The sequence below is a fragment of the Dermacentor silvarum genome, chromosome 3, assembly GCF_013339745.2.
Source record: "Dermacentor silvarum isolate Dsil-2018 chromosome 3, BIME_Dsil_1.4, whole genome shotgun sequence".
Taxonomy (NCBI): domain Eukaryota; kingdom Metazoa; phylum Arthropoda; class Arachnida; order Ixodida; family Ixodidae; genus Dermacentor; species Dermacentor silvarum.
The window spans coordinates 8982929-9000537 of NC_051156.1; the positions used below are offsets into that span (position 1 = coordinate 8982929).

At 45.2% G+C, this 17609-nt stretch overlaps 1 protein-coding gene across 2 annotated transcripts in view; it reads left to right on the plus strand.

The window, feature by feature from the left end:
* LOC119445311 (unconventional myosin-XVIIIa-like) overlaps positions 1-13436 on the plus strand; it is a 231901-nt gene extending 218465 nt beyond the window's left edge. The window contains exons 27-33 of one of the 2 annotated variants that reach the window (XM_037709624.2): positions 1251-1364; positions 1458-1574; positions 2103-2186; positions 2868-3005; positions 4381-4703; positions 5471-5626; positions 10967-13436. In XM_037709624.2, the coding sequence (XP_037565552.1) occupies positions 1251-1364; positions 1458-1574; positions 2103-2186; positions 2868-3005; positions 4381-4703; positions 5471-5626; positions 10967-11081 (1047 nt within the window). In that variant the 3' untranslated portion in view covers positions 11082-13436. The remainder of the gene's footprint in view (positions 1-1250; positions 1365-1457; positions 1575-2102; positions 2187-2867; positions 3006-4380; positions 4704-5470; positions 5627-10966) is intronic. The other variant, XM_049663204.1, reaches the window with a different exon arrangement.
* The last annotated feature ends 4173 nt before the right edge of the window (positions 13437-17609 follow it).

The following is a 17609-nucleotide window of genomic DNA, read 5'->3' on the forward strand; positions in this document are numbered from 1 at the left end:
CTGGCTTCACAAGAGGCCTAAACATGAATTCCCACCAACTTTCCCAAGTTTCTCTTCTAGTACAGTTCACGAGAGGCATTCACAAAACACTCCTGTGTCCTCAACGTTCATGAAATTTTTAGTGGAGAATATTAGGGAGTTTTAGTATAGTGGAAAACAGCAAACGCAAGGATTTAGCGTTAGTGTTCTGCAAACTGCGCATGCGGAGAACGTAAACGTAGACAGAACTCTTACGTACGTACGCTATTTCCAGAATATAGCATTCAATGCTAATGCACGCAAGGGATTCCGTACGTAGGGCAAGATAGTGGCACCTGTTGAAGCGAGAGCCGTCCACTTCGGATATATCGAGTCGTTGGCCTGCACTGTTCAGCTCATTCGTTCCCCACTAATGCTCGTGTTTGCTTTAGATTTCTGTGATGATGCTTCGACAACGGCGTACAGGTGACAAATGGGCGTTGTTTTCAATATACGTCCTCGATTAGCGGCAGAGTAGGCTTAACGAGAGGGTTTGCTCATGTTTTCTGTATCCGCCTCGAGATGGCGCCCAAGTGTATTTGCATTAGCATTTTGCTCCGTTCCGCTATTCTAAAACACTACCTTGTACCACGCAGTGCAGCCTTTCTTTGCGTTAGCGTTGCGTTGCACGGTAACGCTAACGTAAGCATTTTCTGCTATACTAAAACTCCCTATTTTAATTAAACACGAAACAGAAAAATTCGGTGCCGATATTGTTTATACTGCTGGCTTTGTGAAAAAACAAAAGAAACATGGAAATTCATTTTGCCACTGCAGTTTGTTTAATTTGGGACTGGTCCTTTACTGCATCTTGTGTAGCCGATGTGGTGGAAATCAGTGAAGTTGGTTCATTGTACACTTAGCTCATTTTCATTTGCAATGCTTCATCACCGCATTTTGCTGGTGAAAACGGAGTGTGAAATGGTTTAATGAAAGTGGCATGGCTCCACAAAGTTCACAGCTACGAAAGATTTTGTGAAGGTGCCCAAGAAAGAACACAGGCTTTCTGTGTGCCTCTGTGTGTTCTTCCCTTGCGTGTGTCTTTTTAGCACCCTAGAACAATGTTTTCCGAATCGCACCAACTTGCCCAAGGAGAAGTTTTATTAGGCACAAAGTGGCTGTATCTTGGCAGATGGTGCATTTGCAGTATGTGTCATCATGTATCAATGCATTTCTGCTTTTAACACCTGTAGTGTGAAACAGCAGCGCAACATGCTATGCTTTGTTTGTAGTTGGAAGATGCCGAGTTTGCCAAGAGTGCCGCCGTCAAGGCTCGCCAGGGTGCGGAGGCAGAGCTGGAAGAAGTGCAGTCACAGCTTGAGGAAGTTCTACGCACAAAGAACGAGGTGGGCACTTCCTTCCTTCTCTAATGCTGGCAAGACTGAGTATGGCCTAGGAAGTCCTGTGAAACAGTTTGTCAATCGCGCACCTGTTCGCAGGCGGAATCCAGATGCTTGCAGTTGGCGCGTGAGAAGGGAGCCCTGCAGGTGCAACTGGAGGAGATGGAAGAAGAGCAAGCCGAGCTCATGAAGAAGTACAAAGCTGCCGTGCAGCAGGTAAGTGTGAAAGAAATGACCTAACTTGGCACTCTCGAAAGGTGACTCTTCTCACAACACTTAACCTTTTGACTCCTAAATTATCACATAAAAACAAAAGTGTGCAAAGCTTACCTCGTCTTTTTGCTCCAGCAAATTATTGTGAACTATGTCTCTATTTGTATATATTACATGAGCAGTTTGTCTCTTATATCCGCTCGAAATATTAATCAAGGACATCTACTTTAAAAAAGAGACATTCCGTCAGCACGCATGTGAGATTAAAAAGTTCTAAACATGATAACTTAAGCTACATCAAAGAATACCTTCTAGCACCTAAACTCAAATGCACAATGTGAAGCAAGTTGGCAAGTGCAGCTCGTCTCCAAAAAGCAAAGCAGAAGCTGTGGCCTGGCTAAGTAGGCCTCATCTTCAGAGGTACTGGTACTGGGATGAGTACAGCTAAAAACTGGCAAAGGGTTAAAGTTGTCTTATGGTGAAAAGTGATTGAGAAGTTTGCTTCTCTTCGTTCTTATTGTTCCTTTGCAGATGCAAAATGACCAGAAATTAATGACTGAACAGACACAGCAAATCCTCGACTTGGAGTCTGAGAAGCACCACCTTAAGGAACAAGTACGTAATGTCTCTTGTCAGGATCCATTTTTCACTATAAGTTGGTTTACCAGTAGTGATTGCAGTGTGTACAGCCTGACTCATTGTGCGCTTTAAAAGATAGCTTCATAACTGCAGTGTTGGTTTCAATTTTCTGGAGAAACGGTTATCACTCAGAAGAACCAGAGGAACCAAAGCCTTCAGTATATCGTAACGATCATGTGAAGCCAAAATAGAGTGTAGCTATAGGGAAAATTAACTGTTCTCTAGTGGAAAAGTTTTGATAAACTTAACATTCTGGATAGAGCAAAAGGGAAATGAATAAAAAGTTAATGCCATTTCTAGGAGCCAGAAGGTCTGCTACTTTTCCAGATGTTGGCATTTTATATCTCCAGGATCAAATATAATTGAAAGTTTTATAGGCTATCATTCCATGGGCCAAACAACAAAGCCATCTTGTTTTTCTTTACTTATATTAGTATCGATCAAGTTATGCAACATTTTCATGCTGTCTCCTGACAGTCATATCATCTGGGTAGCTAGCAAAGCCATCATATTTCCAGCTGGTTCCAGTCCCAAAAACCACAAATACTAAGCAGTTGAATTCTGCTTAGCTTTGCTGATCGTAAGGCAGCCTACATATTCAGCACAACCTAGCTGAACTCCATATCCTCCACTCTTAAGTGCTTGGTGTGGTTTCAGGTTCAGGACCTTAGCTCCAAGATGGACCACCTGGCCAGCCAGGCAGAAGACTCGCATGCCGTGCGACGCCTCGAGGCCAAGGTGCGCGAGTTGGAGTCAAGGCTCGAGCTAGAACAGACAGCCAAGAGCAGGCTAGAGGTGAGTGTGTGTGGCCAATGCACATGCCGAACAAGAGTTCTTCTTAGTTAACGAAGACAATTCGGGCAGCTGGTGCATTGTCCCAGGGCGTGACACCTGGGTAAGTATGTGTGGGCACTTCAGTATGTCTCAGGCAGAAGTTCCTATGGTTGTGGCTTGCATTTCCAGCAGTGACAACATGTGTGTGTATCCCATTGCATCAGCATGCAACTGGTAGCAGAGGTCCTTTTCGAAAAAGTAATGTATAGAGAATGTGTTTATAGCTTGTGTTGTCCAGAATTTATAAATGATCAAATCTACGTGGGGACATAATTTACCAAAGAAATCAGTCCTGCCACTGTGGAGGATCTTGTTCAAGCCTTTATTGCAAGTGGTTGGTCTGCTACTTCACTTCGTCTTCATGGTGATTTGTGTGAGATCTTGTGGCTCTGTGTAGTTGTGGAAGCAAAACTTATGTCCTAGCAGCTTGACTGTATACAGGACAACGTGGAAGTATCTTAAACTGTAACAAAATTTTGAAATGGTGTGTCTCCAAGCCAGGTGCGACTTGCAGGGCTGAAAGCCCTCTGTGCCAGCAGTAACAACAGCTTTGTCTCAACTGTCGCAGAAAGCAAGACACCAGTTTTAACATCCATTGGGAACATCAACTGGCACAAATGCGGTACTTGCTTCCATTCATTTTAAAATCCGCAGTTTGAAGGAAGGTACACAAATTATGCTTTTATCAGACTTAATTTGATTGTTCCCAGAAGGATACATATATGTAGAGCATCACTTTGCTCCATGGCAGTGGCGCACCGACGGGGGGGGGTTTCGGGGGTTGTAACCCCCCCCTGAGGCCGACTTAACCCCCCTCTTTTGTTTAGCCCCTTTTCTTTCCTTGCGCATTTGAGTACTGCAACTAAGATGTAAGACGCGCAATCGTCTGAACACTCACAAAAAGTGCATTTTTTGACAATTTCCCGTGAAGAAATTGAAATTAGTGCTATTTAGATGGTATTGGCAAACTGTCAACCCCCCCTTGGCAGAGATCCTGGGTACGCTACTGCTCCATGGCACTGGAGAATTATGTGAAAGCAGTGCTAGGGGATAAGTCACGAGAAGAAGGTGGCGCGACACATTTTATTCTATATTTGTTTAGGCATACATTTGTTACATGCTGATGTCGGCTAGAAATATTTTCGATTTAAGTTACATTAGTGTTAATTATAACGAGGCTGAGTTGTAAAAAAAGCGAACTTGACTGCACAAAATGTGAAATGAATGGTATTGCAGGCATCTTTTATTAACGTTCAGATTAACGCAACTCAAGATTTCTTCTGGTTCCAAGGCATATGGCCGGGTGTATATTTGCGTGCATTTTCTTTTGATGCAGAGCCAGGTGCAGCGCCTGAAGGAACAGTGCAACCGGCTGCAGGAGGAGTCCGAGCAGGCGATCCACAAGGAGCAGCAGAGCCTGGAGAGCTGCCGCAAGCTGCAGCGACAAATGCGCGAGCTGCGCGAGGACTGCACCGCGCTGCAGCACCGTGAGGCCGAGGCCCAGCAGCGCTGCCACGAGCTCGAGATGTCGCTCGAGAACGCCGAGATGGACCTGCAGGGCACCAAGCAGGACCTCAAGCTGGCCTGCCAGCGCATCCAGGACCTGCAGGCAGCGCTCGAGGAAGACCTGGACTCCGGCACCGACGTGGCCGAAGACAGGTAAACCACATGTCAAACCCCGTTCATAATGAAACAGTTTATAACTTATGGATAAAACAAAGTAGTCGTAATTCACCTTACTTGCCACTTAGCTTTGTGGCTATGGCTTTGCGCTGCCGATCTCAAGGTCACAGGTTTGATACCGGCCGCATTTCAATGGGGGCTAAATGCAAAAAATGCTTGTGTTCCTAAATTTATGTGCACATTAATAGCCCCAGGTGCTCAAAATTAATCCGTACTCCCCATGTCTCTTGTTCCCTTTCTGTCAACAAGCCTGCAAGCTACTTCCTAGTAAAACACAATTATGTGTCAGAGGTTTACTTGTTTATTCCACAAATTTTCAAGAAGATTTGAAGTTCGCCATAAACATCACCATAATTTACGCATACTATACCTGAGTGCAGAATAAAAATTATTGTTTGCTGTTCTAGATCACTTGATAGCCCTCCACAGAGGCTTCGAAATTATTTTTTCTTTGGTTTGTAGTTTGTTCCTAATGAGTATTTGAGTGCCTGACACAGGGTGGTGTTGTGAGTGCCAAGAGTTTCTCATTTACACAAGCTTTGGCACACAAATTGAGTTCTTGAAGGCTTTGTGTGACACGAATGCAGCTTGATGATCCAATAAACATCGTTCTAGATTGACTGTTAGTATGGCCTTCTTTGGGGGGGGAGGGGGGACCAAGGTGATGTAGTATTTGCTGTTTCACATTGTAAAATGTGTGCCACACATCATTTGTTGCTCAAGCCCATTGTTTCTTTTTGCAGTGATTCGGACAGCGACAACGATGTGGACATTGACACACTCCTCCGGAGGCATGGCCTGGGCAGCCAGTCACGCATGTCCTCAGTGGGGGACATGTCTCCGCTGCCGGTGACCGGCGGCAGCAGCCGCCGCAGTTCGGCTGCCGTGTCACTCAGTAGGTACGCTTGCTCTAGGCATGCCGGAGCTGCTGAACCCTAACAGCACGGCACGCCTTCCCCCATTGCCTCGTTTGCTTGCCTTGAATGGTCTGTGGAGCCATGCCTTGTGTTGACAGTGGATGTCTGCAACCACCTGCCTGCCCTCCACGTCCTGGTATGGCTTCATTGTAACAGAGACGTGTCATACTGCTTCCACGTGCAGTATCTTACTTACATTACACTGCATTTGTATTATGCAGTAAAAACGTGCCAATTCATATCACGCAAGGTCAACAATGATACAGTGGAACCTCATTGATATGATTCTGCGTAATACGTTTTTTGGGATGATAGTAGTTTTTTTTTCTTTGCCCGATAATGCGATTTGGTTGGATGATGCGATTTTTGGATGATACACTTTATTTTTCGGTTCCCGTGAAGATTGTATCAACGGTGTTCCAATGTAGTCCTATGACCAAGTTGTAAAGTTAAGTTACTGAAAATCCAAAGAAAACCTTCCGGAGAAATGGTTTCGTATGCATGCCAAATGTATATGACAAAACTGGGTGACACTCTTCCTTTGTGCAGCTGAATTTTTGTACTGCTATGTACTTAACGGTGCACGCAGTTCTGTCCAGACAGTTGTAGCAAGACTGCTCAAGAATTTCAAATGCATCCACTGCCTTGCTTGCATTTTGTTACCATAGGGATCACAGCTGATTCAACACTGTCAACGAAAGCATCAAAATTGGGTGGCTTTGGTTTGTAATGGGCTGCCTTGTATTGTGTCAGTGGTAGATGGGACCTATATTGACACATTATTATGAACAGACGTTTGTGCACCACTTACGCTCTCCTCAATGCCAAAACACCATGCATGGCACACGTGGCATGTGCTCAAATGTCAAATGTACTGAGGTGCACCAGATTGGTGTTTACTTAACAAGCCTCCTGTGCACTGCATATATATATATATATATTCATCCGTCTAGATAAAGGGTGTGGTCGTGGTCAGGAGTTTATGAAGAGGAGCTGCGATAGTCGCGAAGCCACGGACAAAGCGGCGGAAGTACGACGCTAATCCAAGAAAGCTGCGAAGGTCTTTAGGTGTGGTTGGTGTTGGGAAATGCTGTACAGCAGCGACCTTGTCGGGATCTGGCTCAATGCCGTGCTTGCTGACCACGTGACCTAATACTTTGATGCTGCGGCTCGCAAATCGACACTTAGTATTGAGCTGGAGACCGGCCTTGGCTAGACACGTGAGAACGCCGTCTAAACGTTCTAGGTGCAGGGAGAAGCTGGACGAAAAGATGACAATGTCATCCAGGTAACCTAGGCAGGTTTTCCATTTGAAGCCGCGTAGTACGGTATCGATCATTCGTTCAAGCAGTTTCTCCTCCGAAAACTGCAGTGTCTAGTTTTCCGGATGGTTGTCGAAAGAAGTGGAGGTAGGACGCAGGGGCGATGAAGTACAGCGGAACGGAGACGGGGAACGACTACGGGGGTGAGCGAGAAGACCGGGACATGTTTTTGGACAACGGAGGTGAGGGCGAGCGACGTGCCGAGGATATATAGGGTCCTGGAACGTAGGCATCTGATCTGGGCACATAGTCTCTCTCATAGGCGGAATAGCCACATCGTTCATCATGCTGGCACCGGCGGCAGAAACGAGAGATATGACCACGCATGCCACAGTAGGAACATACTGGGCGGGAAGAGCGCCAGGTAGAGTCGTATGGTTGCACGGGGGCCTTCGCTGCCATCGAGGCCAGGTGGTTGCAGACAACGGTGGCAGGTGCAGATGGAACTGGGACCGCAGGCCACGAAGCAATCTCGGCGTAAGAAGGTGCACAAACAGGCGCAGGGGACCGGGCACGTGTGACACTTGGCATGCACGCGAGTTCTTCTTTAATGATCTCGCCCAAATTGGGAGGAGGAGTGCGCAGACGCAATGGCGGTGTTGGCCGGATCATGGCCGTGAAGCTCCTCTCGCACATTGATGCGGATGAGCGCTCGCAATTCGTCGTTGTCGGTAAGGTGAGCTTCGCAGGAGGCGTGTGGAAGACGAAAGAAGCAGATCGTGGCAAGTCGTGATGATGTCACTAACGGAAGTGGGGTTCTGAATGACAAGGGCGTGAAAAGCAACGGAGTTGGTGCCCTTCAGGATATGGCGGATACGTTCCACTTCGGGCATGTCACTCTGAGCGCGATGGCAGAGAGCCAGAACGTCTTCAATGTAAGAGGTATAGGATTCCTCGGCTTCTTGGATGCGGGTAGCGAGCTTCTGTTTCGCTACTTCGGAGCGCCCAGCAGATGTGCCAAATATCTGTCGCAGCTGCGCAGTAAATGCTGGCCAATCAGGGAAGTCGCGCTCATGGTTGAAAAACCAAGTTTGGGCGACCTGCCTCAGGTAGAAGGCAACGTTGCGGAGCTTGTTTGACTCGTCCCAATGGTTGCAAGCGCTCACCCTATCATACTGGTCAAGCCAGTCTTCCACGTCTTCGCCGTGAAGGCCAGAAAAAAAACCTGAGGGTCGCGTTGCGGTGCGGTGACAGACCAAATAGGCCCAGCTGGTGGAGCTGAGGTGGTGGCAGCAGTGGATGCAGTGGTTTGTGCCATGACTGGTGTTGACGAGCACAACCGTCGACCAGAACGGAGCTCCAGGGGTGACCGGTAGAGCAAGAGGACGGGGATATCAACGCAAACTCCCCCACTTGTGAAACTACGCCCGGGACGAAGGCAGAGCTCTTGTATTGTCCCACAGCACGAGACAGCCCACGAACGCCAACCCGACAAAATGATGATGATTATGAGGATGGGTATATACACATGAAGATGATGATGAACTGCACAGTTAGCGCTCACAATATATATATATATATATATATCTGATGGCACCTTTCTAATCTGTGTGTATGAATTACAGTAATTTCTTATTTTACAACTTCCAAATTAACTAGCGATTACTGAAGTATAAATTTTTGAACACGGAAGGAAGTGTGCCTTGCCTGCAAAGCTACATTATATGCATAATTATACTGAATATGTAATCACTATACTGCATATTATCTATATTTCGATGCTAAAACAAGAGTAATATGGTAATTTATAAAGGAAACCCGTCTTTTGTTTTCTTTGTATCTTCGTGCTGCATTCGGAAGAATGACAATTTACGCTATTCCTGAACCTTCCTCCACCTTGTGGGTTTCCGCATACAGTGGAATCTCGTTGATACAATCTTCACAGGAACCAGAAAATAAAGCGTATCACCCAAAAATCGTATCATCCAACCGAATCATATTATTGGGAAAAGAAAAAAAAACATGTATCATCCCGAAAAACGTATTATGCAGAATCGTATCAATGGGATTCCACTGTAACTTGTTTGCCATATGCAATGTCCCTGTGCTTTGAGTTGTTGAATAATTTCACCACTCTCTGCAATCTACTAGCTTACTGGTTAGCTCAGGTTGTAGAGTGAGCACCCCAAAAAGGGGGCATGAGCCCTGGGTTTGATCCCAAGACCAGGAGAAATTTTTCTTCAACTTTGAAGCTTTCTTTCTCCCTTAGGTTTCCAAGAGACATGTAAATGCTATATTGGAAATACCGGAGCATTCAAACATATTTTACTGCCACAGAAGTTAAGAGCTCACACGTGTACACCTTCTAGCATGGTACATCTAGCAGCTCAGAATTTGTACATCTTGATATAATCAGGGTATTTCCTTGACACAGCAGAGAAAGTGACAAATATTTAGTAAGACATTCAATAGTAAGATCCTGTTATAATACTGCTGAGTACAGAATTTGAGTAAGAGCCCAAGCTGATCAGATTTGTTGAGAGCTGCAAACACTGCTCAGTGACCTCCATTGTATGATGGCCCTTCACAGACTGAGTGCCTCGAAGATGCTAACTTTCTGCCATATTAATATCTACACATTTGCCATGAGAAACATTTTACTGCCTTCAACTCACTGTGCCAGTACTATGAACGTTTGTGCATTTTCTGGATGCCTGTAGCGTGTTCTAACAAGTGTGTCACAGTCTTGCTGAATTTTGAAAGTGTGCCATTGAAAAATTTGCATGCAGTACAATAATTCTTTGCTTTCAGTACTGCCCTTAAACAAATTATGCAGATTGATTGATACTTTTCAACATGTGGTTTGTTTAGCTATTCTGCAAAAAAATTGCTGTGATTATTCAGCTGCATTCGAAAGCATTCTAGTAGTTTGAGTATCTCTGCACTTGTCATGCTATCGTAGTTTGTAGTTATGTGCATTTTTCTGCTCAATTAGTTCGGTACTTATGCAGATGTATAGGAAGATTTACATTACGCTCCTTTGTACAAATTCATAATAAAGTTGCCCTAGAAACAGCAGCCAATTTTGAGCTAGTTAGCATGCAGTCGCGGTGATGCCACTTCCTAGGCTTATTTCCCTGGGGGCCTCGTATGGGTGCTGCCACCATGCCATAAAACAAAAGTTTCACAAATAGCTTCAGCCATATTTGTTACCTTGCATGTCGTGTAGCATCCGAATAACTTGCATGATTGAAGTCATGTCGTGCCAGTATTTTGCCATAGGAGAAAGGAGCAAGCAAAGAATGACGAGATGGTTCCAAAATTTTAGTGCAATTATCTCTGTGTGTACTGCTTATTTGCATAAGATCTAGTGGCTGTTACAGTAGAACCTCGTAGGTATTATCCCATTTCGTACGATTTCCCGGGGCCAACGTTCGCGATCGGGAAGACAAAAAATTACCCCTTACAGTTGCTCGTTTTTTACCGTTAGTACATTCCCGGGAAACACGATCTTTATCACCAGCGTTTGGTACATCGCTAAACTACGATTAAATTATATGTTATCCAGCCATTAGATTCCATGTGAGCAAAAAACAATACAGGCACGCGCGATCAGACAAACACCGAGCTATTATTGCAGTAATTAACTGTGTTCTACTTTACTGCTAGTGGAAATCTTTGGCAGTGGCCTAATAGTGAATGCGTTACCACCTTAAATGTTTTTTCAATACAAACACTCGTGGAACACAAAAGGTGGTTAGGCATCACAAGATTTCGCTACCAGCATTACAGTAAAATGTTTGCAGACATGCTAAAACTCTCTAATGTTGCCTCTCTGTCAAGAAAAACTTAAATGCATGTCAACATGCCTGCACCAGAACGTTAAACACAGCTTGCCATGAATCGGCTGGCAGCAAACATCACCGTACAATAAATTTTCCTCCCTCTTCTTTATGGTCACTTAGCCGCGTAGCCTCGGGAACATAGCCAAGTGACTTGGCCTGATTGTTGCTCCTTTGCTCATGCCACACTTGTAACCGGTTCCCTGTTTCCCAAACAGATCGAATGAGAGTCCCATCTCTGGACTGTCATCTGTGAGCCCCGAGCTTGAGCTGGCCGACTCTGGCAGTGGTCGAACAACCTCTTACAAGGATGACCAGCTCGTGGACGTGTGATGTTGCGCCGCAAGTGCTACTGCCGCATTCTGGTGGGAACGAGGCGGAACGGCCGCTGGACCCTGGCAGACTGTCGTAAAGTGCAGTGCACATTACCATAACTGGACCACCGATGTTCCTGAATATGTTTTTTTTTGTTCCTTTCATCCCTAGCGACGTACACAATGTTGCGACACGAGTGCCAACCACTCTATGGCCAGTCCTTGCCACAGTTGACTTACCCCGCTGTGATGTTCCCCGATCGTCTCGTTGCCTCATTTTTCAATTGCCCACCTACCTTGAGGTCGGCTTGGTTCACTTAGCCGATGTCGTTCCCGTTCACATTTTTTGTTGTTGCTCGAGGAAAATGCATTCCTCAGACTTGCTGCTCATCTTTTGCACCAAGTCTTCTAGGAGTGTAACTTTTGAAGACGACTTAGCAGGTAGCGAATGAGACCGACATTGAAGCCAAAGGTGTGGCGCTTTCTTTTTTTCTTGAGTAACTTAAAGTGCAGTTACAAAACCAAGTTCTGTTCTGTGTGAAGTCCTAATCTCTCCCGCTGAGACCTTGCTAGTTATGAGATCTGCAGCACAGTACTTCCTGAAGAATAGAACAGGTATTGTACCGCAGAGCAGGCTTTGTCGCACATGCAGGGTTCCGCAATAAACTGCAGTGAGCAGAGTCCTGGTAAATAAGCTAGGGTCTGCATACTTAACATGCTGGCATGGTCTGCACGGCACATCAAGCACGCGAGCACACCACAGAGCATGTGCTCCGATGAGCAAAGGTGGGAAGGCCACATGCCACGGCATATTACTGCAAAGAGATGACGCCTTGCTTCTTAATTGGAATGTGCAACGGCTGTCGGCGTTTGCTGCAAATCTTTGGTGCAAATGTGAGAATTATTAAGCCTCAAGTTTACCACTGATGGTAGATTTCATGGAGTTACTCGAGTTCTGCCGGTATGAGAGACGCTATACACTGAGGTGAACGAGTATAAGTCTGTACACCTAACTGGCCACCACTGAAGCAATCACTAGACCAGTTACCAGGGTCAAGTATGGAACGCATATTCGCACAAGCAATTTCCTGGCAAAATATATTTATCGATATATATATATTGCCAGGTTCTTTTGTATACACCAGAATGTTTTTTGCTGGAGCCTTGTTTCTGGTTGCCTTTGGCTTTGCTCTATGACATGCAAAGCCATGCCACTGCAGTTTTTCTTATCTCGCCCTTGCCTGGCACATGTTCGTGGCTTTAATCGGACATACCAGCAAGTGCCTTGCTTTTTTAGACAAAGTTTTTCATGGATATTGCCTGCTTTTTGGCCAAGACTTGATGCCTCTTTTCGCTAGCTTCATATACAAAGCAATGTCGAGAACAGCGCATACCTTAGAGTTGAATTTTGTACACTTTATTCACCCACTTGGCCGCAATGTTCATTTTGACCAGTGTAAAAAAACGCTTGCACCAGTTGCATTTTATGTGCGAGCTTTACCAGTGAAATGAACTGCTCAAAGCTCAGTGAATTTGTTTATTGATGCTATTCGAGAATTCTGATGTTTGTTAATGAAAGATAAATAGGTTTATGTCTATGTAAAGGTTTATGTTTATTTCTACAACATAGCAAAGTTGTTGCATTTTATTGTTGGTTCCTTTTAAAATTATGAGCATAAAGAAAAGACGAAATATAGGTGTATGCAGAACCTGTCGCCACTCAGATTAGCAGGCTTTCTCTCTTCCTTTTTTTTATTGTTCTGAAACCTAACATTATTGTTTATAATCTGTTCTGAAACTTATGGCCTTGTATATTATCTTCGGAACATGCCTATAATTTATACCATCATGCTAATGTCACTTAATTTTTTTTTACTGTTTTGCATCAAGATGGCTTACTACCTAGGCACTCCAATTGACTTTATTGGTGCCATTGGTTAATAAGTTTTGTGTGTTCTGGCTAAACTATCACAGATAATTTTGGTGTCACTAGTTTGACGGCACGTTTGTGTTCTGCTACTTAGGTTTCATGACATCTCTACAAAACACTATTACTTTCCCAATTTATTTACTTTTTTTTTAATTTGGAAGTGGACAGGGCAATGATTGCAACTTGGAGTCGCTGTGTTGCACTTAGGCAATTTACTGTGGCGCACACAGCAGTGAGTGTTGATGACCTAGAGTGTTGTATACACCCCTTTTTGGGCCCCACCCTTTGAGATACGTACAAGAACATACTATAGCTGTAAATGTATGTATAATTCTGTAATTATGCTGGAAACAGGCGTGAAATGTTTGGTCGAAAGCCGATGACAGTGGTGTTTGTATGTCCCCTATGTGTGAGTGCTTGTGAAATAAAGAGAAATTACAAATATTTGTTTCCACATTTTCATTCAGTCTAGCCAGCACAATGACTAATTTTTGTCCTCAGTAAGGTGTACAACCTGTACAGCAATGTGTACGGTGTTGTTGGACCAAATGCGGCGACGGGTGTGTTGCCCACGACACCTGACCTTTAACTTCAACGTGTTTAAAGACTGGCGGCGTGTCTAGCGACTGCAAAGTGTCGGACAAATTCTAAGCACCTGGCGAAGTTGTGGAACTACCAAGGAAATCTTTTAAAAGTGACATGTCAGGGAAGATCACCCAGCCTTTGTTGCGTAATCTTGTAGGTCAGCCAGCCTGCAAAGCGTTCCGGCTCTTCGCAGCACCCGTAAGTCAGCCTATTCTTAAAAGTAGTTTCGTACTCGACCACCATATTGGAACACTTGATTGGCGAATTACATGCAGGACTGGCTTCTGGCTTAACGCAGGCACATTCTTGGTCACTTGCTGCGTCGTAACTTGCACGTTGACGAGAGAGTGCAGCTTTCTAAGTGCCACCACAATGCAGTTGCTTGCACGGAGGATGGGCCGTGCAGTAAAGTGTCTTGTGTGCTGTGTATTGGTAACGGTAGGAGGCGATTCCTGCCAACAAAGAACCGAATGTAGTAGTCCACTGAAAAGTGTTTTTTTTTTTCTGGTTGGGTTGATGCTGCATTGCGTCCACATGATAGCCGATAGAGACACGTTATTACAGTCAGTTTTTAATAGGGTAGCATTATAACCGTGCTTTACCCACATTGTAGGTATCCAACAGAAAATATGGGTCGATCCCAAAGGCAATGCCGCCCAACACAAAGTATCGTAGCGCTAGCTGTCGCGAGGCAAAAATGTGAGTAACTGGCATGGCGAGACATTTCAAAGAGTGAATTTGGCACGAGAGAAGCATGTGGGCTGTGTTAGAAGATAGAGGTTCGAATCGGCCATCAGTCACGCATCACTTCATAGCATTATAGGTGGATTTCACCCACTTTGGAAAAATATAGCTGGATGTTTGAGGTGCGTTGAGCGTAAGGCAAGCACATTACAGTTAGTGTGTATGAAATTGCAAGTTAGTAAGAGATACGAGGTGTAGAAATGTCACTGAAAAATGAGTGTGTAAGGTCACCCGTGGTCAGACTTGCACACGGTACAAAAAAATAACCTAATATTTTATTTCAAATTTGTTACAATGACGAATTGCTGCCCCAGAAAATTAATTCAGCAGTTACTAATTGATTACTTTTATGTTACTTTCTTCTGAACTTTTATTAACATTGCACAAATACATTAAATAGAACAAGCTGGCCTGGCTATTTAAATGAGTCTTAAGCAGCTCTTTACATTTTGTTTGTCTTCAATAGCAATTGTTTTTTCAAAATTGTCAAGACACCAGCAGCAGCACAAGATCGAGGAAATTCAACTAGGAGAAGTGGTCTACAAAGTTAGTGCGAATATCAACATCTTGGAAGGCGTCATTGAAGGCATACTACACAAACTAGAATCAGGAATGACTAATGAAGACCTCATGTCCGAAATATGCTAGAGGGAAGATACACAGTCACTGATGCAAGGATGCTTATAAGGTCAAGCTCGGCCCTTATTTACTTAGAAGGACCGTAAGTTCTCCTAAGAATTAAGGTTAGCAGAGCCATGCTTCGATGCAAGCCGTACAGAAAGTCTATACAGTACTGCAAACTGTGTCCGCACCGAAAGCAGAACTTCTGTCATCTATGTGGTAAAATTGGGCAGCGCTTAAACCATGAAGGCACACCACTTTGCAAAGTATGCCAACTTCCACATGAAACCACAGGAAGAGAATGTAAGAAAAAGTTAAAACCACCACAACCGCCTTTCAGAGTGAGGCAAAAGCGGGAACAAGCATAACAAGAAAAGCAGAAGGAATTGGATCGCCAGTCACACTCACACTTTCCCGACCATCTAGCAGCAGCAGCGCCTGCCTTTCCTTGAGCCTCCCGTAGCAACTCAAGACCTAGATCAAGCCAATATATATCCAGGTCTAGCTTAAAGGGACACTAAAGCAAAACACAATCTGTTTAGACGGATAAAGTGTTCTTTGCACATTCAGTTTTCGTCAATTTCGAAATAATAGGTTAATTATGAGAAGAGAAAAGGAAGGTCAAAGTTTCAGTTTTTGAATTTCGCACCAAATCCCCAACGACGGTATGTCACTGTGACGTAACGAATTTCAAAGTATATTTTTGTATTTGGGCCGTGTTGGCTCACCAAAAGTTTCTGAAACTCGCCATCTTCAATCTTTCGCTCCTTTAGGACAGAATGCAGTCTATCTGTACCGCTAAAGAACTAATCAACTAGGCCTGAGAAGACACTCTCAAAATCCATGACGTCACAGCGAGCTGGTGTGGGAACTTCAAGGAGTTGTCCCCACCCGTCCTTTGTCATTGCACTTTTTCTGGCTTACCAAGCGTCTTATCATGGTAAGAGTGGTGTTTTTGATATTGTAGAAGGGTAATCTACTGATAGAGAATTATTTTTTTCTTTAGTGACCCTTTAAAGGGCCCCTCACCATGCCACATGGCAATTCTGGTCGTACGAGCATGCCAGTGGAAGCATATGTCGCCTTGAAAAAGACGACTCCACTTGTCGAAATGGCTCCTGCTCATCGTCGAAACGTTGGCTCATTGTCTTGAATTTCCATCTGCCGCCTTCCCCGTGTTTTCCCTAGACTATAGTCGGGTACAACTTGAGAAGAAGCCCATATGACGGAAGCGCGGCAGCCGAATGCCTCTGCGACTAAAGAAATAGTCCCGCTGACGCGACTCGGCCCAGCTCGGATCGCGGGCTGCATGATCTCCGTCGGTGGGGTCACCGGCCGTCCGATTCTTGACGTCAGTCCAGAGTGCGCGCCCATTGGTGAAGGGTTGTGTGCATCCGCCTTTGAGGGGCAAACGCCGCTGCCTTCTAAAGTTGTACCCGACTCTACGCGGGCGCAGCTCTGCGTTGGCGAAGGCGCTCATGGTCCACGTTCATGAAATTGGAGAGGTGGCCAAACGAGCGCTGCAAGCGCGTCGCTGCACCTCTCGAGTTTCTACAAGAGTCTCCAGTTGGCGAAAGGGGTTTTATGGGCTCTAAGTGGCGCATCGCAAGTTTTCGCTCTGCTTTAAAAGGTCGGTTATTATCGCAACTTTTGTGGCTTTAAAACCTTGTTAATGTTTTTAATAGCTTGTAGGGACTGTCTGCCGGCCTTGCCCACAAGAATAAGTGTACCAGGCCCTATGGAGCTTTAAAATTTCTTATCGGCGCGGGTAATCTCGTCACGACTGACAAAGAGCGCCGATCTTGAGGGACGCGCATGTATTTTTCTGAAAGCATGAAAATTCCTACCGGCGAGTGTACAGCGTAAAAAAAAAAAAGATCCAAAGCCCTTCCACTACTCTGATGATGGAAGCCAGCGAAGCTGTGGCTGTGGTGGGTCTGCTGTAGTGAATATTGCTATAGTGAATTTATATATTATCATATTGATTATATTGAGCAGCGAGAAGACTTCAGCTTAGAGCCGCTTTTCAACGCTGCGCATGACTCCACAACCAGCCGAGGATATTGTGTTCATGATGGCCTCCTCTACAAGAGGAATTTCGCAACCACTGGTGCCCGCTTCCTTCTTGTAGTTCCGGAGAAGCTACGCTCCACTATTCTGCAGGTTATGCACGACGATCCTACCTCCGGACAACTAGTACATTTCATCGTGCCCAAGAACGGTTTTACTGGCCCCGAATGCGTCGGTCGACTGAAATGTATGAGACCAGTTGCGCTCAGTCTCAGGCCCACAAACACCTAACTACGATGCCAGCCGGCCTCCTAAAACCAATGACGCCTCCGAGCTTTTCTTTCGAGCAAGTTGGAATTGATCTCATGGGTCCCTTTCCCCGCTCATCGAAAGGGAACCGTTGGATCGTCGTGTGTGCCGACAATCTGACCCGGTGCTGCGAGACGGCTGCTTTAATTACCATCTGCCACCGTCAGTCCAAGTTTCCTTTTTTCTGCTGCATTCAAACATTCTCTGTCACGGTCCTCCTCGAGTAATCATCAGTGACAGCGGCCGCCAGTTTACTGAGGATGTCGTGGAAGAGCTTCTTCGATTATGCGCTTCCAGCTTTCGCCACTCGACACCGTATCACCCGCAAACAAATGGGCTGACCGAGCG